The following is a 21,973-nucleotide window of genomic DNA, read 5'->3' as shown; positions in this document are numbered from 1 at the left end:
CCAGTCTTCTTGAGGCTTTTAAGTTTCTGAAGAGTTTTCCTACCCTAATTTAAAGTTGGTCAGTTTGAAGAGAAAGAAAGGATGGTCGATGATCAACTGTTGTTTTTTTATTTTTTTGAGCTGAGGATTGAACCCAGGGCCTGTGCTTGCTAGGCAAGCGCTCTACCACTGAGCTAAATCCCCAACCCTCGACTGTTGTTTAACACAATTCCAGCATCTACCTTACTGAGCCAGTTCATTAGCAGGAGGCCTGCTAGCAAAAGAAAAAGCCCACAAGGCCTTTATTTTAAACTGGAATGCTTTTTCTCAGGTCAAAAGGGTGATGAAGTCAGCTATCTTGGAAGTTTACCATTTTTATTACCTAGTTACAGCCCCTCCCTACTGTCTGTCTACTGATAAGTAAAAATCCCCCGGAAGTGAGTAACTCCACTGATGCAGTAAGTCAGATCAGGCCGAATTAATATGTCCAGGTTTAATCTGAGCAAAACATTTCTGGGTGGTATGGTGATACTTTGTGCTCTGACAAACAAGGCTTGCCTGGAGATCAGAGGGCGGAGCTAGCCATAGAGCCAGGCAGTGGAGGCTCACACTTTTGATCCCAGCACTAGGGAGGTAGAGACAGGAAGTGATATGGCTCGTCAAAGAGAAGAATGTAAGGTGGGGGGAGACAAGGGCTCACCCCCTTTTCAGTCCGAGGATTCCTGGAGGTAAGAAGTCTTTCTAGTGGCTGGCTGCTCTGTTCTATCAGCTTTCACCCTTTCATCTGACTCCAGGATTTTATTATTAAGACCAATTAGAGGGTTGGAGAGATGGCTCGGTGGTTAAGAGCACTGACTGCTCTTCCAGAGGTCCTGAGTTCAATTCCCAGCAACCACATGATGGCTCACAACTATCTACAATGAGATCTGGCGCCCTCTTCTGGCCTGCAGGCATACATGCAGGCAGAATACTGTCTACATAATAAATTTAAAAAAAAAAAAAAAACCAATTAGAGAGCTACATCTGACATCCAACACTGGGGGCATGAATTCATGCCACCGGCCCTGAGCTACACACGGCCTGAGTCACTCCCCCACAGGATGTTTTTGTTGCAGCCTCTGCAACAAACCCCACAGGCATGTGGCTCAATACTGTGGCGGAGTTAGCGCCTCACCTTTAGGCAGCTCCCGCCACAGGAATTTCTTCCCCCAAGATCTCCTCTGTGTGTTTTCAGTGGGTTCCCTTTCCCGTTGGGTTGTGAGCTTTCCCTGGACCTTCTCCTCTGGCTGCTGCCAAACTCGATAGCGGCCTTGGCATCTGCTCAGGTTTCTCTGTACAGCAGCAATCTGCCTCAGGCTTCGCCGTCATTGTTGGCAGATTTGGTGAGACAGTTGGGAATTCTTAAAGGGGGGGAATTAGTTAAAAGGGAGTTTTTCCCCCATGTTAAAAAATGGGAAACACTGTTACAATGGAGGGAGTTAGGTCTCTGTATGATAACACTCTGGATGTTTTGAAAGTGGGAACAATTAAATGAGAGGATAATTAAGTTAGATGGGATTTATGTAATGTCAATTATAAACATTATTGGTTTTATCATTATTGTTATATCACTAAAAAAGTTGGTTAATATGAGTACTAAGATACAAGTTTTAGAAAAACTTATTAAAGCAGACCATAGAGATACTCAGACCCAGACAGATGAATTTAAAAGAGAACCAATCTCAGCATTGCATTATAAAGTTAGAAAGGAACAACTTAAGATCTTCAAACAGCCACCCTTAATTTATCCAGTAACCTTACAGGACCTGCCAAATGATAGATATCTTCAAGGCTGTGTAAGAGCTGAGTGGACTCCCGTGGAAATGTTAGATTTAAGGAGGTTCAAGGAAGGGATAGTCTCACATGGCATGCATTCACCTTGTATGAAGCAGATGTTAAACTTGTGTTTAGTTTATTCCAGAATTATCCCTCAAGACTGGAGAGACTTGGTTACAGCAGTCTTGGAGCCTGGTCCTCAGTTACAGTGGAGGACCTGGTGGAAAGATGAGGCTGAGATCACTGAACACTGAAGTAGGGCTAGGGATACAGGAATCTCCCAAGACCAGCTTCTTAGAGAAAGAGATTATACACAAAGGCAATCTCTGTATGATGACCACACCCTGGCTTTGTGTCTCACAGCAGCCTTGGATGCTTGGGACAGAATTGAAGAAGCAGGAAAGAAAACTGAGTCATTTACTAAAGCTATACAGGGCCCCAAAGAAACCTTCACTGGTTTCCTATAAAGATTGACATTAACAGTAAATAGACATATACCAAATTCAGAAGCTAGACAAATAATTGACTCCCTGGTTTTTAAAAATGTTAATGGACAATGTAAAAGGGTAATTAGGTCCTTAAAGGCAAGATTCTCACCGTTGGAAGAAAGGATCCAAGATACAGTCAATATTGAATCTCATGACCATGATGATGCTTGGATAGGAGAGGTGATTGCCAAAGGTTTCAAGAAAAATCGAAATGGCAGGAGTCTCAATTGTGGGAAACAAGGTCACCTAAAAAGGGATTGTAAACAGGGCATTCCTAGAAACAATGTTTTTCCAAAAATAACCCAAACAGAATGCCCTCCCTTCTGGAGTATGCAGAAGGTGTGGCAAAGGCAGACAGTGGACTAATGAGTGTATGTAGTTGGAAGTTTTCTTGGGTCCCACCTGGCTCTGTGGTCCAGCATCTGCTTATAAAATAATCACTCAGAGGCTTAATATTATTTACAAACTGTATGGCCTATGGCAGGCCTCTTGCTAGCTAGCTCTTATATCTTAAATTAACCCATTTCTATTAATCTATGTTTTGCCACGTGTTCCATGGCTTTACGGGTCTGCTGCCATGTTGCTCCTTGGGTGGTATGCTGGCGTCTCTCTAGACTCTGCCTTTCTCTTTCCTGTCTCTCTCCTTGGATTTTCCACCTGCCTCTAAGCTTTCTTGCCATAGGCCAAAGCAGCTTATTTATTAACCAACAGGAACAACATATATTCACAGTGTACAGAAAGACATCCCCCAGCAAATATAGATCAACAAGGGACAGGCAAGACAACCCTTTGCCAGCTGGGCAGTGGTGGCCCACGCCTTTAATCCCAGCACTCAGGAGGCAGAGGCAGGTGGATCTCTGTGAGTTCCAGGCCAGCCTGGGCTACAGAATGAGTTACAGGACAGCCTCCAAAGCTACACAGAGAAACCCTGTCTCGAGAGGAAAAAAAAAAAAAAAAAAAAAAAGATAACCTTTTGCCATTGGGAAACTCTCCAATAGGACAAAATTTCACAAATCTTCCCAAATGTTTGTTTCGGCCATTCTCTACAGACACATAATGCAAACAGTCTTTTTGTAGTCCCAGTTCAATTGAAAATTAAAGCTGGCTTTGGAGTTGGAGTGTGGTTCTCTCCTTCTCTAAACCCAATCATGCTTGTTAAAGTAAAATTCAAAATTTCTGTCTCATATCAGAAGAACCACCTGATGCGGAACAAAAGAAAAACAAAAAATTAGGGACTGTGTTGTTGCCACTAATCTCACAATCCTTTGGTTGTATTTTGACTCTTTACAGCTTTTCTTTTCTTTTTTCTTTTTTTTCTTTATTGATGATGATGATGTGTTTTAATTTTACACATCAGCCATGGGTTCCCCTGTCCTTCCTGCTCCTGCCCCCACCCTCCCCCCATCCCCTCCCCTCCATTCCCATCTCCTCCAGGACCAAGACTCCCCTGGGGATTCATTTAAACCTGGTGGATTCAGTACAGGCAGGTCCAGTCCCCTCCTTCCAGGCTGAGCATGTGTCCCTGTGTAAGCCCAAGGTTCCAAACAGCCAGCTCATGCACTAAGGACAGATGCAAACCCCATCAAATTACCAACACAATTCTTCACAGATCTGGAAAGAATAATACTCAACTTCATATGGAAAAACAAAAAACCCAGAATAGCCAAAAGAATCCTGTACAATAAAACAACCTCTGGAGGCATCACCACCCCCAACCTCAAGCTCTACTATAGAGCTACCATAATAAAACCAGCTTGGTACTGGCATAAAAACCGACATGTGGACCAATGGAATCAAATTGAAGACCCTGACATTAACCCACACACCTATGAACATATAATTTTTGACAAAGAAGCCAAAAATGTACAATGGAAAAAAGAAAGCATCTTCAACAAATGGTGCTGGCATAACTGGATGTCAATGTGTAGAAGGCTGCAAATAGATCCATATCTGTCACCATGCACAAAACTTAAGTCCAAGTGGATCAAAGACCTCAACATAAATCCAGTTACTCTGAACCTGACAGAAGAGAAAGTAGGAAGTACTCTTGAACACACTGACACCAGAGATCACTTTCTAAATATAACACCAGTAGCACAGACACTGAGAGAAATAATCAATCAATGGGACCTGTTGAAACTGAGAAGCTTTTGTATAGCAAAGGACACGGTCAACAAGACAAAGTGACAGCCTACAGAATGGGAAAAGGTCTTCACCAACTCCACATCTAACAGAGGGCTGATAGCCAGAATATATAAAGAACTCAAGAAATTAGACATCAAAATGCCCAACAGTCCCATTAAGAAATGGGCTATAGAACTAAACAGAGAATTCTCCACAGAGGAAGTTCAAATGGCTGAAAGACATTTAAGGAATTGCTCAACATCCCTAATTATCGGGAAATGCAAATCAAAACGACTCTGAGATACCACCTTACACCTGTCAGAGTAGCTAAGATCAAAAACACAGAAGACAGCTTATGCTGGAGAGGATGTGGAGCAAGGGGAACTCTCCTCCACTGGTGGGAATGTAAGCTTGTACAGCCACTTTGGAAATCAATATGGCGCTTCCTTAGAAAATTGGGAATCCATCTCCCCCAAGACCCAGCTGTAGCACTCTTGGGCATACACCCAAGGAATGCTCAATCATACCACAAGGGCATTTGCTCAGCTATGTTCATATCAGCATTGTTTGTAATAGCCAGAACGTGGAAACAACCTAGATGCCCTTCAACTGAAGAATGGATAAAGAAAATATGGTACATATACACAATGGAGTACTACTCAGCAGAGAAAAACAATGACATCATGAGGCTTGCAGGCAAATGGATGGATCTAGAAAAAATCATCCTGAGTGAGGTAACCCAGACTCAGAAGGACAAACATGGTATGTACTCATTCTTTTTTCTTTTTTAAAAAGATTTATTTATTATATATACAGTGTATGCTTTCATGCCAGAAGAGGGCACCAGATCTCACTAAAGATGGTTGTGAGCCACCATGTGGGTGCTGGGAATTGAACTCAGGACCTCTGGAAGAGCAGCAAGTGCTCTTAACCTCTGAGCCATCTCTCCAGCCCAAAGCTTTTCTTAAGGTATAAATATTATCTCAAAATTTATAAGGTTATATATATATATATATATATATATATATATATGTACATTTTAAACTTTTTGTCATGATATTCATTGTTATTAATGGTACTAATTCTAGAAAAAGACTTCATCTAGCTTCATGTACATGATTTCAGGTTTCAGTCTCTATCAGGTAACCAGAAATTAAATTTTTGTACTCTGGATGAACATAATAAATATTGATCCTTAATCTCTTTGAGATCTGCTGCATATGACCTTTAAAATGTTTAAATTTTCTTCAGTGAATCATGACCATGCCTAACAGCGACTTTGAAGTCTCCAAAAGGAGGATGGGGGCCCACAACGACGATTCCACCAGGACTATGATAACACCACTAAGGGGAAAACACGTCCCAAAGATCGGCTGTGGACTACAAACTGCTCAGGACAATTTCGAGATGGCTAGCTGAGATGATCCAGCCTCACAGACTCCTCTAGCAGGAACTGGAGACAAGCCCTGCACTCTCCCATCACACAGAGACTGGATAGCAAATGCCACAGCTACCTCTCCCAGGACTTGACAATTAACCCAAATTTTTCTTTTCAGGATCCCCTAAAGGTGCCGTCTCCCCCAGACAGCAGCAAGTAATTTTAAGAACATGACACCCACATTCCCAAGGTGGGGTGGGTGGTTTTTGGAGAGAAAACAAGGCTGACAAGCTATAGATCTCAGCAGATGATGGGGGGGGGGGTTTATAGGAGGGTGAAGGGGTGACTGGGGATGGAAGAGTCCATCTGCAGGCTGGCTCCCCTGCAGTCTGGAGGTGGCGATTTTGGCGTGCCAGTCTCCTTACCAGACACTTCATCAGTCAGTGTGTCCTCAGTCAGGTCAACTCTCCTGCCCAGAGCTTCAGTACACCTGAGGCTTGTAGGCAATTAACCCTTCACGGAGTGTCAGGGAAAGCTCACGTAGGCTTTTGGCAGGTCTCCAAAATGGGGAGGGGTTATAATTTTCTGAGTTAGGACTCAGAAAAGCAGAGGCCCTGAGAGTGTTCGCACTTAGGAGCTGGCTTCTGGAAAGACATTGTTTCATGAAGGGAATGATTAGTCCTCCATCCTTAGCCTTCCTGAGGAGTGGACTCTTGGCCAAGGGACTGACAGCCCCAGTGTGTATTAAAGTGTATCTACCCAGTGTGTGTGCGTGTACACTCATGTGGAAGTTGTTGGATGACTTTCCGGAATCAGCTTCCCCCTTCTACCGCGTGGATGCAGAGGATCAAACCCAGCAGCAAGTATCCCACCTCCCCAATTAACTTCGTTGTTGTTGTTGTTGTTGTTGTTTTGTTTTCTGAGACAGGGTTTCTCTGTTTAGCTTTTCCCTTTTCCTGGAACTCACTCTGTAGCCCAGGCTGGCCTTGAACTCACAGAGATCCTCCTGCCTCTTCCTCCCAAGTGTTGGGATTAAAGGCGTGCACCACCACCGCCTGGCTCCAATTAACTCCTTTTTATTCTTTTTGGTTTTTCAAGACAGGGTTTCTCTGTGTAGCTTTCCCCCTTTCCTGGAACTCGCTCTGTAGACCAGGCTGGCCGTGAAGTCACAGAGATCCGCCTGCCTTTGCCTCCCAAGTGCTGGATTAAAGGTGTGCACCAACATCTGGAGACTTTTTTTTTTTTTTTTTTTTTTTTTTTGAGACAGGGTGTCTTAGTCAGTGTTCCATTGCTGTGAAGAGACACCATAGCTTTTTTTTTTTTTCCCAAGACAGGGTTTCCCTGGTTGTCCTGGAACTCACTTTATGGACCAGGCTGGACTTGAACTCACAGAGATCTGCCTGCCTCTGCCTCCTGAGTGCTGGGATTAAAGGTGTGCACCACCACCACGAGGCCTCCAAGGCAACTCTTATTAAAAAAACAAAACAAACAAACAAAAAACCACCATTTAATTGGGGCTTGCTTACAGTTCATGTACTGGCTGTTTTTGTGTGTCAACTTGACACAAGCTAGAGTCATCAGAGGAAGGAGCCTCAGTTGAGGAAAGGCCTCAATGAGATCCAGCTGTGAGACGTTTTCTCAATTAGTGATCAATGGGGGAGGGCCCAGCCCATGGTGGGTGGTACAATTCCTAGGCTGCTGGTCCTGGGTTCTGTAAGAAGGTAGGCTGAGCAAGCCATGGGGAGCAAGCCAGTAGGCAGTACCCCTCCATGGCCTCTTCATCTGCTCCTGCCTCCAGGATCCTGTCCTGACTTCCTTCAGTGATGAACAGCAATGTTCAAGTATAAGCTGAATAAACCCTTTCCTCCTCAACGTGCTTTTTGGTCATGGTGTTTCGTCACAGCAATAGTAACCCTAACTGAGACAAACATTACCATCATGGCAGGAAGCAGATGGGAATGACGCTGGAGTAGCTGAGAGTTTTACAACCTGATCAGCAGGCAGCAGGCAGAGAGAAACACTGGGCCTCGTGTGGGCTAATGAAAGACTCAAAGCCTCCTCCAACAAAGCCATATCTTCTTAGCCTGGTGACTGAACATTCAAATATACGAGCCTAGGGGAAGCCATTCATATACAAACCACCAAAGAGAGAGGAGAAAGAGAGGGAGAGAGAGAGACACACAGACAGACAGACAAGAGACTGGGAATGGTTTGGGAAAACTCAAAGCCCACCCACAATGACACACCGCTTCCCACAAGCCACACTTCCTAATCCTTCCCAAACAGTTCATTCCCTGGTTGGCCACTAAGCATCCAAACATATGTGCCTATGGGGCGGGGATGGGGGGGCATTCTCATTCACCATCACATGGTGTATCAGTCAGGACCTCTAGAGGAACAGAACTTATACAATGATTGTCCATCTGTCTGTCTGTCTAGACAGGGCATATTAGAATGGCTAGCAGGTTGGCCCAGGTGGTCCAACAATGACTGTCTACCAAAGGAAGGTCCAAGAATCCAGCAGTTGTTCAGTCCATGGATGTCTCAGCTGCTCTTCAGTATCTGCCAGAATTCCAAAGAAGGCACTAATGCCAGTGAAGGAACGAATTTACCAGTGAGAGCAAAAACAAGCAGGCAGAGAGAGCGAGCTTCATCCTTTCATGTCCTTTATATAGGCTGCTAAGAGACAGTATGGTCCAGATTGAAGGTGGATCTTTCCCCTTCAAAAAACTCTGGATTAAAGGTTGATCTTCTCATTTCAGGAGATCCAGAATAAAAGTGGGTCTTCCTACTTCAAATGATGTAATTAAGAAAAAGCCTTGGGCTGGAGAGATGGTTAAAAGCAGTTAAGAGCACTGGCTATTCTTCCAGAGGACCCGGGTTCAATTCCCAGCACCCACGTGACAGCTCACAACTGTCTGTAACTCCAGTTCCAAGGGATCCAACACCCTCACACAGACATCCATGCAGGCCAAACACCAATGCACATTTAAAAAAAAAAAGGAAAGAAAAAATCCCTCACAGGTGTACCTAGCCACTTGTGGGTTAGTTAATTCCAGGTGTCAAGTTAATCACTAAGAAGAGTCTCACTATGCAGCCCTGACTACCCTGAAACTCACTATGTAAACCTTGATCTCACAGAGAGATCTATCACCACCGCCTTCCGCGTGCTGGGATTAGAGGAATGTACCACCATGCCAGAAACAATAGGTAATGTTCTAGTCCTTGGAGCAGATCAGAATGCCGCACCCCAGGCCAGAGGTATTCTATTCTTAAGCAGTAGGCAGAAGGAGCAGTGACAAGGTTGATTTTTATCTTCCTAGTGTTGCTAGAGAAACAGGAGGCGGGGTCCAAAGCTACCCCAGGGAGGAGTCCATCCTTGAGCTCTAAGGTTAGACTACCCAACAGTGTTTCAAAGACTTACCTGTGGAGTGCTAATGCCATGGCCCATGCACGGGGACACATTTTCAAGCCTTGTAATGCACATGTCCAGTGATATTTGGGCTGAATTGAGCAATGATGGAAGAAGTGTGTATGTTGGTGGGGTGGGGGTAGGGGCTCCCTTTCTGCCACCTGCAGAGCCCTGGGAGGAGTCGCAGAGGCCCAACAGGTCAGACCACTTTGAGAAGCTCAGAGCAGGAACCAGGAGAGAGGAGTGGACCAACAGAGGGAAAGGCTGGACCTGGACAGGGAATCGCATTCTGAACTGCCATGAAGCTACTGCCCAGCTGGAGAGCCGTGCTGCCCATGGGCCCTCGGCCTGGCCGGTGCCCCTGTGTCCCGGCCTGGGCACAGCAACCCAGAAGTAGGTAGCTCTGGGGTGGTTGGGACTAGGGTAACCAGAGAGGAGCAGGTGCCAATCCCAGGCCCAGCTCCTGGCAGCTGAATAGGGCCCTGGATCCTCATGACTGTCTCTGCCCTACGACAGATAGGAGGAGAGATGTAGACACAGAGTGAACACGGAGTGATGTGCTTAAAAAGCCTTGTGTTCAATTTAAAAAATGTTCCTCTATTTTCATTTTAACCCCTTTCAGATGGTTGGGTGTTTTGTTGTTGTTTATTTTGTTTAGTTTCGTTTGGTTTGGTTTGGGTTTTCGAGACAGAGTTTCTCTAATTATCCATGGCTGTCCTGGAACTCACTCTGTAGACCAGGCTGGCTTCGAACTCACAGAGATTCACCTGCCCCTACTTCCTGCGTACTGATGTGAGTAATGGTGTGTGCCGCCGACACCCAGCGAGAGAGTTGTTGTTGTTGTTTGTTTGTTTGTTTACTTTTTGTTTTTCTGTGTTATTTTCTGAGACAGAGTCTTACTATGTAGCCCTGTCCTGGAACTCACTCTGTAGACAGGGCTAGCCTTGAAATCGCAGAAATTCGCTTGCCTCTGTCTCTTCCTCCTAAGTGCTGAGTTTTAAAGGCATGAGCTACCAAGATAGGGTCTTAGGTTGCCAAGGATGTTTGAGGCCGGTCTTGAATTCCCTATCTTCTGGCCTGAACCTCCCTCATGCCGGGTTACAGTGTTATCAAACCCAGCTTCTCTGTTACTTAAAAAAAACATACGTTATACTTAGTGTGTGTGTGCTTGGGCATGTGCAATGTGTATGTGTGGGGAGGAGAACTTGCAGGAGCCAATTCTCTTCTAGCATGTGGGTCCTGGGGAGGGCACAGAACTCGGTTTCAGGCTTGGCAGCAAGTGTCTTTTCCTACTCAGCCGTCTTGCCAGTCCCCAACTTCTATTTATTACTAGTTTGTGTGTGTGTGTGTATATATGTATGTGTGCATGTGTGTGTGTATGTATGTATGTGTGTATGTGTGTGTATGTATGTATATGTGCGTGTATGTATGTGTGTATGTGTGTGTATGTATATGTGTGTGTGTGTGTGTGTGTGTGTGTGCTGTCTGAGTTTGGGTGTTTGTACCAAAGGGGTACAGGTGGAGGTCAGAGACAAACTATAGAAGTCAGCTCTCTCCTTCCACCATGTAGGTCCTCGAGGTCAAACTGGGGTCACTGGGCTTGGTGGCAGGTACCTTTACCTAGTGAGCCATCTAGCTAGCCCAGAAAGTAACAGGAAGTTACCTTTCAGTCAGGCGTTTACTGTTAGGTATTGTTTTTTTTATTGTATAGTCCAGGCTGGCCCAGCTAGAACTCACTATACAGACCAGGCTGGGCTTGAACTCACTGTCATCTGCCTCCCTCAGCCTTTTGAGTACAGGGATTACAGGCATTAGCCACCAGCCCCAATAAAACTCTTAACACTTTTGCAACAAGAACCCCTTCTCATTTGCACAGGGGCCCACAGACTGAGTAGTTCATCCTGGCTAATAGGTGTGTGGGGAACCCTCCCCCTGACACAGGGCTTGGGCTACACAGGCCTCTCTGTGGGTGCCTCAGGAACCCCTTAGAGTGAAGGCTGGCAGGACAGGAGACCAAAACTAACCTGAATTTAGCATCGGTTTTCTGAAACCTCACTTCCTGTCTGGCCTTGGTCCTATCACTACTAAGTCTTTTTCCTTCAGCAGTGAAAGAGTTAACACCACACAGCCCCAGAGGGGACATGTGACAGTGCATATACAAATACAGACATTGGCATTTGATTGTATTCTGGAAAGGAGAACAGTGATGGTGATAAGATTAACTTCTACTAATCCACACGTGGAGGGCTTTGTGAGGAGGGTGAGGAGTTATGTCCTGTGTCATCCTCCGACTGTGCCCTCTTTACCCTGTAGACTCTGGCCCTCCCTAGGGACACAAGGACAGGCTTTGTGCCAGGCTTGGATGCGGGTAGGACAGAGAACAACTCAGAAACGTGCCCTGTGCTTAGGTGGCCTTTACCATGGAGCCAGAGTTAATACCTTACCTCTGCCTGGGTCTCCCTTTCGCAATCTGGAGCTACGGACCTAGTTACAGATTGACTTCGAACAATGTCTACTGTGTGGAGTAAAGTCCTCCTTGGCCTTGGTAAAGCCTTCCTCTCTTCTCCTCAGAAGTTTCTCAAACCTGTGTCTCAGAGATGAGAGCTCAGGAGGATCCCAGGAGCCCAACACAGGTGCTGGGGGAAGTGGGGGGCTGGGCAGGGACATGGCAGGTGGGGGCTGGCCCTCTGCTGGCCTTTCTGGGAAGGCAGAGACAACATTTCTAATGCCAAAAGAGACAGTCCTGAGCTGCAGGTGGAACTGGGGGAATGGGGTGGAGGGCAGGTGAGGGAGCCTTTAGTTTGGGGGCTGGCTGACTTGGGCTTAGGGGGTCAGTAAGGGCTGGACCTCCTCCCCCTGTGGCACCTTCAAGGACCTCCAAGAGGTAGAGGTGGGACAGATGGGGCTTATCCAAATTTGGTCTGGTACCTTCCAGTCTTCTGACTTAGGGCCCTCACTAGAAAGCCTAAAGATTCCTCTAGAAGCCAGGACATGATTTCATCCCTAAACTAGGATGTGGGGTGTGGGAAGGACTGGTGACCACCAGCTGGAGAAGGTGGCCGATCCAGCCCATCCTCACAGAATTGTTGGGTGGCTGCTGTGGCCCCCTTAGTCCAGGCAACATAGCTTTGCCTGTTTATCACTCTGCCCTGAGCTGTGGCTCTTTCTTACCCCAGCATGAGTCTCTGGGTTCAGCAGAGACTTCCACCAGGGACCAGCAGACACCCTTGACCATGGAGCCCAAGTTTGACATGTTGTACAAGATTGAGGATGTGCCACCATGGTACCTGTGCATCCTGCTGGGCTTCCAGGTAGGTCGGTTTCCCCAAGGCCTCCCGAGTCCTACACAGTGTCCTCCCCAGCTCTACACGGTGTCCTCCCCACATATCCCAACCCCTCCCTGGACAAAAGGTCATTTTCAGGCTAGAGAAAGAAACAAGGTCAGCACAGTGACTGTCACTTAGCAGCAGTGCCAAGGAAGGTTAAGTGACCTGGGAAGATTGGGGATGGCATATGACAGACAGGAAGGGCCCATCCACAGAAGCCGTAGGAATAACCTGAGGGAGACTGAGGCCCCTGAATGGTGAGCAGTAGCTCTCTGGTAATCTCTGGGGGGTAACGTCATTGGAGTCAGCACCCTGTCAGCATGGCCCAGGTCTGGGGCACGGACCCGGGGTGCACATCTCCACGTGCGTGTTGTGGGGCCACCGCTTGATTTCCTCTCACCTTAGCACTACCTGACGTGCTTCAGCGGCACTATCGCCGTGCCCTTCCTCCTGGCTGAGGCGCTGTGTGTGGGCCGCGACCAGCACATGGTCAGTCAGCTCATCGGCACCATCTTCACCTGTGTGGGCATCACCACGCTCATCCAGACTACAGTGGGCATCCGGTGAGCTGCCCCTTCCCGGCTCATAAGCACACACACGCACGCACGCACGCACGCACGCATGCACACATGCACACATGCACTTGCCTGCTTGCACAGGGCAGAGCAGGTGTTCTCTCTGAGCACATCTGGTTTCTTCCCTGTCTGCTGCGCCATCCACCCGGCCAGCCTTAGCGCTAGGTAGCTGGGCTCCTAGGGAGTCCGTGATTTAGGGCGTCTCCTTCACTCGATCTCTACTCCAAAAGCTTAGGGTGGGTTCCCTGCCCCACTGCGCATCCCTGTGAGCAGGCTTCCAGCATCTCTGTGGACACCGGGGAATTCTTGTCCCGGATGAACAATTCTAATCGGTGGGCTCCGTGGTAGGGGGCGAGAACAGTAGCAAGCATTCCTCAGATGTAGAAATGGAGTGGTCCACTTTTGAGCACACGGCTCTCGCGGGTGCTGAGATGGGATGGATGGAGGGCTGGAGATAAAGCACAGGCTGTGAACTGACGGGAGTCCCCCTGAGGCCTCAGTGCCTTCCCTCTCTCTGACCCTTCCTCCAAACCTCCAGTTTGCTCTCCCTGTTCCTAACCTACTGCATCACCCACCATTGCTACTCTGTACCGCCTCCTAGGCTGCCACTGTTTCAGGCCAGCGCCTTTGCGTTTCTGGTTCCGGCCAAGGCTATCCTGGCCTTGGAGAGGTGGAAGTGTCCCCCAGAAGGTGAGTTTAGTTTTGATGTCTGCGCTGGAGGGGAGGTCTTGGAGGTCTGGGCAGCTGCCCAGAGCCTAGACACCAGAGTGTATTCATGGCACCATGTTTTCTCCAACTCTGTCCCCAGAGGAGATCTATGGTAACTGGAGTATGCCCCTGAATACCTCACACATCTGGCACCCTCGGATTCGAGAGGTGGGTAGAGATTGGGCTCAAGGCGGGGCTAGATGGGTGGTTTGTATATACTGCTGAGTTGTATTCAAGGAGGTGGTTGAGAAATTTGAACATTCTGCTAGTGACCAGGTCAAGGTGACTTACGGCCGATTTTGCCTTTTTAGGTCCAGGGTGCAATCATGGTGTCCAGCATGGTGGAAGTGGTGATTGGGCTCATGGGGCTGCCTGGGGCCCTGCTCAGCTACATTGGGCCTCTCACGGTCACCCCCACTGTCTCCCTCATTGGTCTCTCTGTTTTCCAAGCTGCTGGTGACCGCGCTGGCTCCCACTGGGGCATTTCAGCTTGGTGAGCAGGCAATGGGACGATTTCTGCCCAATCCTAGGCCCTGCCCTCAATCCCTCCATTCCTGCCCTGTTTCCAAGTGCCAGGCTGGCCTCCAATATTCCCTTCCTGTCTCTGCTCCCAGCTCCATTCTACTGATCGTCCTGTTCTCCCAGTACCTACGCAACCTCACCTTCCTGCTGCCCATCTACCGATGGGGCAAGGGTCTCACCCTCTTCCGCATCCAGATCTTTAAGATGTTTCCGGTGAGGAGCTGGCAGATGCTGGGACTAGCAAAGGGGAAGACCTGAGCCAGGACAAGGCTGGGCAAGGACAGGGGCTCCAGGCAGAGGCTGAGTGTCAGCCAGGGTTCTGGGGCTGGTGCTGACGCAGGAGCCGGTTAGTCTGCACCAGGTCTCTCTCCGGTGCCTGCAGCACACCCTCGTCCCACCTGCTCCAGATCGTCCTGGCCATCATGACCGTGTGGCTGCTGTGCTACGTGCTGACCCTGACGGATGTGCTACCTGCAGATCCCACAGCCTATGGCTTCCAGGCACGAACGGATGCCCGAGGGGACATCATGGCTCTCTCACCCTGGATCCGCATCCCCTACCCATGTAAGCAAGCTCACTCGGTCTCTCCTGCTTCCAACGGAACCTCCTGTAAGATACCTTGTGACCCCAGTTCAGCAGACAATGCAGCTAGCATTAGCCCTGTTTGTGGGTGCCACAGGGTAGTTTACCCCCAAACCTTTTTCCTGAGCTGTGTTTCAGTGAGACCTCCCTACCAGCCCCTCTCCCTTTCGAATAACCCCATCGATTCCCAACCCGCCATCGCCTCCTCAAGAACCTATTCTGTTGTCTCCAACCCAGGTCAGTGGGGCCTACCCACAGTGACGGTGGCCGCAGTTCTGGGAATGTTCAGTGCCACGCTGGCGGGCATCATCGAGTCCATTGGTGATTACTATGCTTGTGCCCGGCTGGCTGGTGCACCGCCCCCTCCAGTACATGCTATCAACAGGTATGCCCGCCTGGATGTCGGAACCTGAGCGGCCACTATGAGAGCAAGTGTAGGATGGGACCAGGTCCTACTGTTAAGAGGCTTGGGCAAGAAAGTCTTACCTCTAGACCTCATTTTCTTGATTATGGAATGGGGAATTACTCACTCTAGAACTGCTGAGGGTCTCAGGGAAACCAGTTAGTTACCCACAACTGTGTACCCAGTTCAGGTGCATTCTTACACAATGGCTAACCATGCTATGAGGCAGGGACCCTCATTATCTTCACGGTACAGATGAGGAACTGAAGCTCAGAACTGTCCAGGGGAGTAAGCACTGGGGCACAGTGCTGGTGCTGGCTTCCAGAGGTGGGATGCTACAGATGATGCCAGTCTGCAGTCCCAGAGGGGCAGGCAGTGGGCCAAGGTGACAGGACAGACTGGCGATGAGGCTGGACCAACACCCCACTCACCATTTCTCCACAGGGGAATTTTCACTGAAGGCATCTGCTGCATTATCGCTGGGCTACTGGGCACAGGCAACGGGTCCACCTCATCCAGCCCCAACATTGGGGTCCTAGGGATAACTAAGGTGCCATGGCAGCAGCCAAAGCAGCACAGTCCTTTTCTAAGCAGTCTTGGCTTTGGCCTAGCCCCACCCTGTGAGAGAGCATCCCACCTTCATCTTACTCCCCTCCCACCCCGTGTTGGGAGTCCATTTACATGCCTAACACCCTGCTCCCCTGGAACTGGCCCTGCTTCTGGCTCTAGCCAGCCCCTGGCTTCCCGCAGGTGGGCAGCCGCCGAGTTGTGCAGTATGGTGCAGGCATCATGCTAATCCTGGGTGCCATTGGCAAGTTCACAGCCCTCTTTGCCTCACTCCCAGACCCCATCCTGGGAGGAATGTTCTGCACTCTTTTTGGTGAGTGTTTGATGTCTGCCCAGTGGGAGTGGCAGGACCCACCTAGCCAGGCTGCATCTCTAGTCTAGTGGTTCTGCTGTGGCAGGTATGATCACCGCCGTGGGACTGTCCAACCTGCAGTTTGTGGACATGAACTCCTCTCGAAACCTCTTTGTATTGGGATTCTCTATGTTCTTTGGCCTCACGCTGCCCAATTACCTGGATTCCAACCCAGGCGCCATCAACACAGGTACCTTTTGTTCTCTACTGTCTTGAGAGAGGGGGGGAAAGTGGGGTGCTCTCTCAGAATCCTTACACATGTGGATTGGAAACCAATTAAATGGGACAGCACTTCCCTAGCACCTGTAATGAGGCTGGATTGCAAGCATGAGCCTAGCTATTTATCAAGCTTTATGTGTGCTCATTTAATTTTCCCTATGGTTCCACAAAATTCTGTTAATACCCCTGCTCTTCAGAGGAATGTGAGTTCACAGAGGCTAAGTGTTGTCCCAAGTCAGTAACTAGCAGCTGACAGAAGACTATCCCCAAAGATGGGAGACAGAGGTACAGACAGGCTTGAAGGTCAGGGCTCTGGAATATTCCACAGCCACCATTGCCTCTAAGTCAGTGGACTACACAGGCAGGAAGTCCCTTGAGCACAGCCTTCTAGAAAAGGCCACTAGCCCATCAGGCCCGACTTATTCTGCAGGCGTTCCTGAGGTGGATCAGATCCTAACTGTGCTGCTGACCACGGAGATGTTTGTTGGCGGGTGCCTTGCTTTCATACTGGACAACACAGTGCCAGGTACTGGGTCAGTGCTGGGAGAGAAGCACAGAACCAGGCTAGACTCTTCTGTACAACAGATGGCCTGGTTCCTGAGGAGAGATGGCCAGGCCTGATGCCACGCAGGCCACCGAGCAGTGGGAACAGATGGGCTGGTGGAGTGTCCACTGGCTGGAGGGAAGAGCTTGAGGCATGACATAGTCCCTGGGTTGTGAGAAGGTCTGGAGAGTTCCTCACCAATTCTTTATAGCTACCAGGCTGAAATCATCTTTATTTTTGCAGAGTTGGACAGGTAAACATGCAGTATTGGTTTGTGGGGGAAAAAAAAATCTACCAAGTATGTAAGCAGCCTGATACACAAATAGGGGAGCCCCCAAAGTGAACCTTTGCTGCCCAAATTTTTGCAGGGAATGTGGAAATGTGACAGCCTACAACTAGCGAATATATTTTAAAAACTGACTGCCATGAGATCTAAAAGGCAGCCAGCATCCACTATGAGTCAGGAATAGTCTCACACCATCCTCAAAACCTGACAGGCCGGGTTGTATCAGCAGTGTTGAAATAACAATGACCAGCCATAAAGTAACATTAAACTGCAAACCGACAGTCAACAGCTTGTTTCCCAGCCTCTGGACCACACAACCCCTGCGGACAGGTTTTGAGAACTGAATGGATGGGGCAAAGCTCAATAAAGACAGTGGTCATTAACCATGGTTTTTGAGACAAGGCAGTTCAGACTGGCTTAAACTTGCCATTCTCTTGTTTGTATCTGCCCAGTGTTACTATAGGCATCCATCACCATACCTGACTTATACCTCTTAGGGCGAGTCAAACACAGTTCAGAAAAAGCTGGTGGAATTTACCAGCTTGGCCCCGAGTCAAACTGAGGATGATGTGCAAAACACTTTGTTTTGAGGAGTTCCTGCCACAAAATGGGACATAAACCTGGGTTTAAAGAACAAGTTGCTGAGACTAAGCCAGAGTCATCTGTAGGTAGGCCAGCTCCATCCAGGAGATGAGAACATGAGAACAGGACAAGACTGAGCAAGAAGGCACCCTGGGCTAGGCATGCTTTCACTGTGGCAGTGGAAGAGAGGTAAATGGGACCTTGGGACCACTGTCCTGTGCATGCAAACAGCTCTTCCCTTCCCACTCTGGCCAACTCATCTTGAGGCAGCCTTTCCTGGGGCTTCTGGCCCTCCCTGCTGAGAGCATGAGCTTCATTCCACTGACTACAGCAGCTCTGGGCTATTCTTAGCTCTGGCTGCCCTCACTCCTCCCATTAAACTGGAATTATTTCTGTCAGTCCCAGCCCTTTTGAGAAGGTGCAATCTCTGGACTCCTCCCCATAGGCACAACCTTACCCCATGGATCTCTGCTTAGCTTGGTTTTCATTCATATAGAAAGGTTTATTTCCCAAATGCAGAATCCTAATACTGATTAAGTGTTTCGAGATCTACATCCTTGGGCTGGCAGGATGACTCAGCAGGAAAGGTACTTGCTGAACCTGATGACCTGAGTTCAATCCCCAGAGCCTACATGATGGAGCCAGAGAACCTACTTCCTGTGCTTTTTTTATCCTTTGATGCTAACTCTCATGGTTACAAGATAATAAATGTGATAAAAAGTTAAAAAAAAAAAATACATCCTTACTCCAATGTATAACCTAGACCCAGCATACACTAGCCCTATATTCAGAGAGAGTAAAATGTAGGATTCTTTTTCCTAGACAGGGTTGCCTTGGCTGTCCTGGAACTCTCTGTAGACCAGGCTGGCCTCAAACTCAGATATCCACTTGCCTCTGCTAGGATTAAAGGCGCATGCCACCACTGCCCGGATCAGAGTAAAATGACTTAGCCTGTCTCTTCTCAAATTTTGTGCAATAGTGCCTACAAACCTCCCAGGGGTGTTCTGAAATAATGAAATTATTTAGCACAGAGCCAATGCTATCTATAGTCACACAGTATTAATCTTTAAAAAATTTTTTTTTGCATTTACAATATTGCACATTTTATGTGCATTGGCGTTTTGCCTGCATGTGTGCGTCTGTGTGAGGGTGTCAGATCTTGGATTACAGACAGGTGTGAGCTGCTATGTGGGTGCTGGGAATTGAACCCGGGTCCTCTGGAGAGTAGTCAGTGCTCTTAACCACTGAGCCATCTCTCCAGCCCCATTTTCATCTTTTAAGAGTTTTTCAGAGGATTAATCTTTCAGGGTTTCTCAGAGCTCTGGCAAGTAAGGCATCCAGGGTGGTAGAGTGCTTATCTAGCATGCAAACCTGCCCTGGGCTCCATTCTAGCAATGCCTATCACCCATACTTGATTCTAGAAGTCTGCCTTAGGACTGGTTGGGTGAAGGGGAAGTAACACAGGGTTGTCACCCTCTTAAATGACCCCATTGTCTTGTTGCAGGGAGCCCAGAGGAAAGAGGCCTGATACAGTGGAAAGCTGGAGCCCATGCCAACAGTGACATGTCAGCCAGTCTGAAGAGCTATGATTTCCCCTTTGGGATGGGCATGGTAAAAAGGACTGCCTTTTTCAGATACATTCCTATCTGCCCAGTCTTCAGAGGGTTTTCTAAAAAGTCAAAAACTCAGCCTCCAGTTCTGGAAGACACTCCAAACACCACAGAAACTGGGTCTGTGTGCACCAAGGTCTGAGACTAACCAGGAAAGGTAGGATGTGTTACTGCTCTTGTAGGGGGTGGATAATCAAACACCTGTTTCAACAAAAAGGAAAACTGAATCACTTTCATTTTTGTAATCTGTTTCAAATTTCCTTGAGAGTAGGCTGGATAAAAAGTCCTATGTGGATTTGGGTGGAATTCCTTAGCCATGTTATAGTGAGAGCAGACATTCCCAGTGGGTATGAGCTGAAATATTAACCCTACCAAGTACAGACAGCACCCAGGCCTGCAAGTCTGTAAGCAGTCTTTGTAGCCCGCACCTTGGAATTCTTGCATACTATGTGTATAGTTCTCAGTCTCTCAAAAGTACCGGCATAAGCACCATGAGCAGCTCACCCCTCTCAATTCACGATTCTATCAGAGCCTCTCTCAAATAAACTTTTGTAAGGTAATTCTCTTATATGTACATGAGCGTTTTGCCCGCACGTATGTCTAGATACCTTGTCTGGTGCCTGCAGAGGTCAGAAGCATTGGATCCCCAGAGCTGGAGTTATGGACAGTTGTGAACCACCATGTGGGTACTGGGAATCAAACCTGGGGTCTCTTGTCAGATGGCCAAATGCTCTTATCCGTTGAGCCATCTCTCCAGCTTCTCAAACACAGGATTTTACAGGTGTGCACACAACACTTAAATTATGGTTGGCATGGGAAGGTTGTGCCACTGACAGGAAAAACCCTTCCACATATACCATTTGGTTTCAGTGTTCGTGATCATAAAACTAAAACCATTTTGTTTTCCGAGACAGGGTTTCTCTGTGTAGTTTTGGTGCCTGTGTCCTGGATCTTGCTCTGTAGACCAGGCTGGCCTCGAACTCACAGAGATCCACCTGGCTCTGCCTCCCGAGTGCTGGGATTAAAGGTGTGTGCCACCACCGCCCAGCCTAAAAACATTTTCAATTACTTCAGTTATCATAAATCTGGAGCACAAGCCCATAAAGCAGTGATCATTTATCTTTAGGGCTTCAAAATGTGTAGATAGTTCTGAATCCTAATTTTGGCTAAAATGCAGATAATACCTGGCTCTGGTTATCTCAAATGCATTCTCCCTCAAATAAGCAGCATGCCAATGAAGGCTGTGAGTGGCGCCCCAAGTGAGACATGTGGTTCTGAGCAGTTAGAAAAGAAAGGAGTTATGGCTCCTGCAAGAACAAGCGTCAAACATGACTGTCTGTTCCAGCTTTTTAAAGACCCTGCTTGCTGCCAGGTAGAGTGGTGCACACATCTAATCCCAGCACTGGGAAGGCAGAGGCAAGCAGATTTCTGAAGCCAGCCTGTCTACACTGTGAGCTCCAAGATAACCAGGGCTACATAATGAGACCTTGTCTCAAAAACAGAAACAAAACCAACAACAAAAAACAACAATCACCGTCTCTTCCAGATGACTCGGGTTCAATTCCCGGTACCCACAAAGCAGCTCACAACTGGCTGCAAGTCCAGTTCTAGGAGCTCTGATGCCCTCTTCTGGCCCCTCTGGTCACCAGGCTGGGAAGTGATACACAGATACACCTGCTGGCAAAACTCACACATTAAAAAAAAAAAAAAAAAAAAAAAGTGGTGGTGGTGGGCTGGAGAGATGGCTCAGAGGTTAAGAGCACTGACTGCTCTTCCAGAGGTCCTGAGTTCAATTCCCAGCACCCACATGGTGGCTCACAGCCATCTGTAATGAGATCTGGTGCCCTCCTCTGGTGGGCAGGGGTATATGCAGATAGAACACTGTATACATAATAAACAAATCTTTTTTTTTTTAAATTGGGGCTGGAGAGATGGCTCAGTGGTTAAGAGCCCAGGCTGCTCTTGTAGAGGTCCTGAGTTCAATTCCCGGCATGCACATGGCAGCTCACAACTGTCTATAACTGTAGTCCTATAGGATCTAATACTCTTCTGGTGTGCAGATATGCATGCAGACAAAATACCCATCAACATTAAATATGTAAATAAACAAAGGTAACATCTGTATTCTCTAAATGCCAGCACTAAAGGGAAAAAAAAAAAAAGAAAGAAAGAAAGAAAAAGAAAATTAAAGCCAGGCTTGGTGGTGCATGCCAGATCTCTGAGGTTGAGGCCAGTCTGGTCTACAAAGTGAATTCTAGGACAGCCAGAGCTTTGAAGAGAAGCTGTCTCAGGAAAAAAAACTAAAAAGACCACTCAGGAGGCAGAGCCAGGCGGATCTCTGTGAGTTCGAGGCCAGCCTGGGCTACAGAGCAAGATCCAGGACAGGCACCAAAACTACACAGAGAAACCCTGTCTGGAAAAACCAAAAAAGACTACATGGCCTGTTTTAGTCTTTAGCCCTATAATATCAAGAAAAATCCACGTTGTTACACACCCCCAGC

At 47.9% G+C, this 21,973-nt stretch overlaps 1 protein-coding gene across 1 annotated transcript; it reads left to right on the top strand.

Moving 5' to 3' along the window:
- The first annotated feature begins 11,793 nt into the window (after positions 1-11,793).
- Positions 11,794-19,614, top strand: Slc23a1 (solute carrier family 23 member 1). The gene is made up of 14 exons (XM_036205227.1): positions 11,794-11,829; positions 12,373-12,507; positions 12,928-13,085; positions 13,699-13,787; positions 13,906-13,973; positions 14,117-14,298; positions 14,420-14,540; positions 14,735-14,891; positions 15,147-15,294; positions 15,757-15,862; positions 16,063-16,192; positions 16,278-16,421; positions 16,881-16,976; positions 19,367-19,614. The coding sequence occupies exons 1-14, from the start codon at positions 11,794-11,796 to the stop codon at positions 19,612-19,614; spliced, it is 1,818 nt and encodes a 605-aa protein (XP_036061120.1).
- The last annotated feature ends 2,359 nt before the right edge of the window (positions 19,615-21,973 follow it).

Source organism: Onychomys torridus, chromosome 13 (assembly GCF_903995425.1).
Source record: "Onychomys torridus chromosome 13, mOncTor1.1, whole genome shotgun sequence".
Classification (NCBI taxonomy): domain Eukaryota; kingdom Metazoa; phylum Chordata; class Mammalia; order Rodentia; family Cricetidae; genus Onychomys; species Onychomys torridus.
The sequence above is the reverse complement of the archived record's forward strand: the minus strand, read 5'-3'. Positions and strand labels throughout refer to the sequence as shown.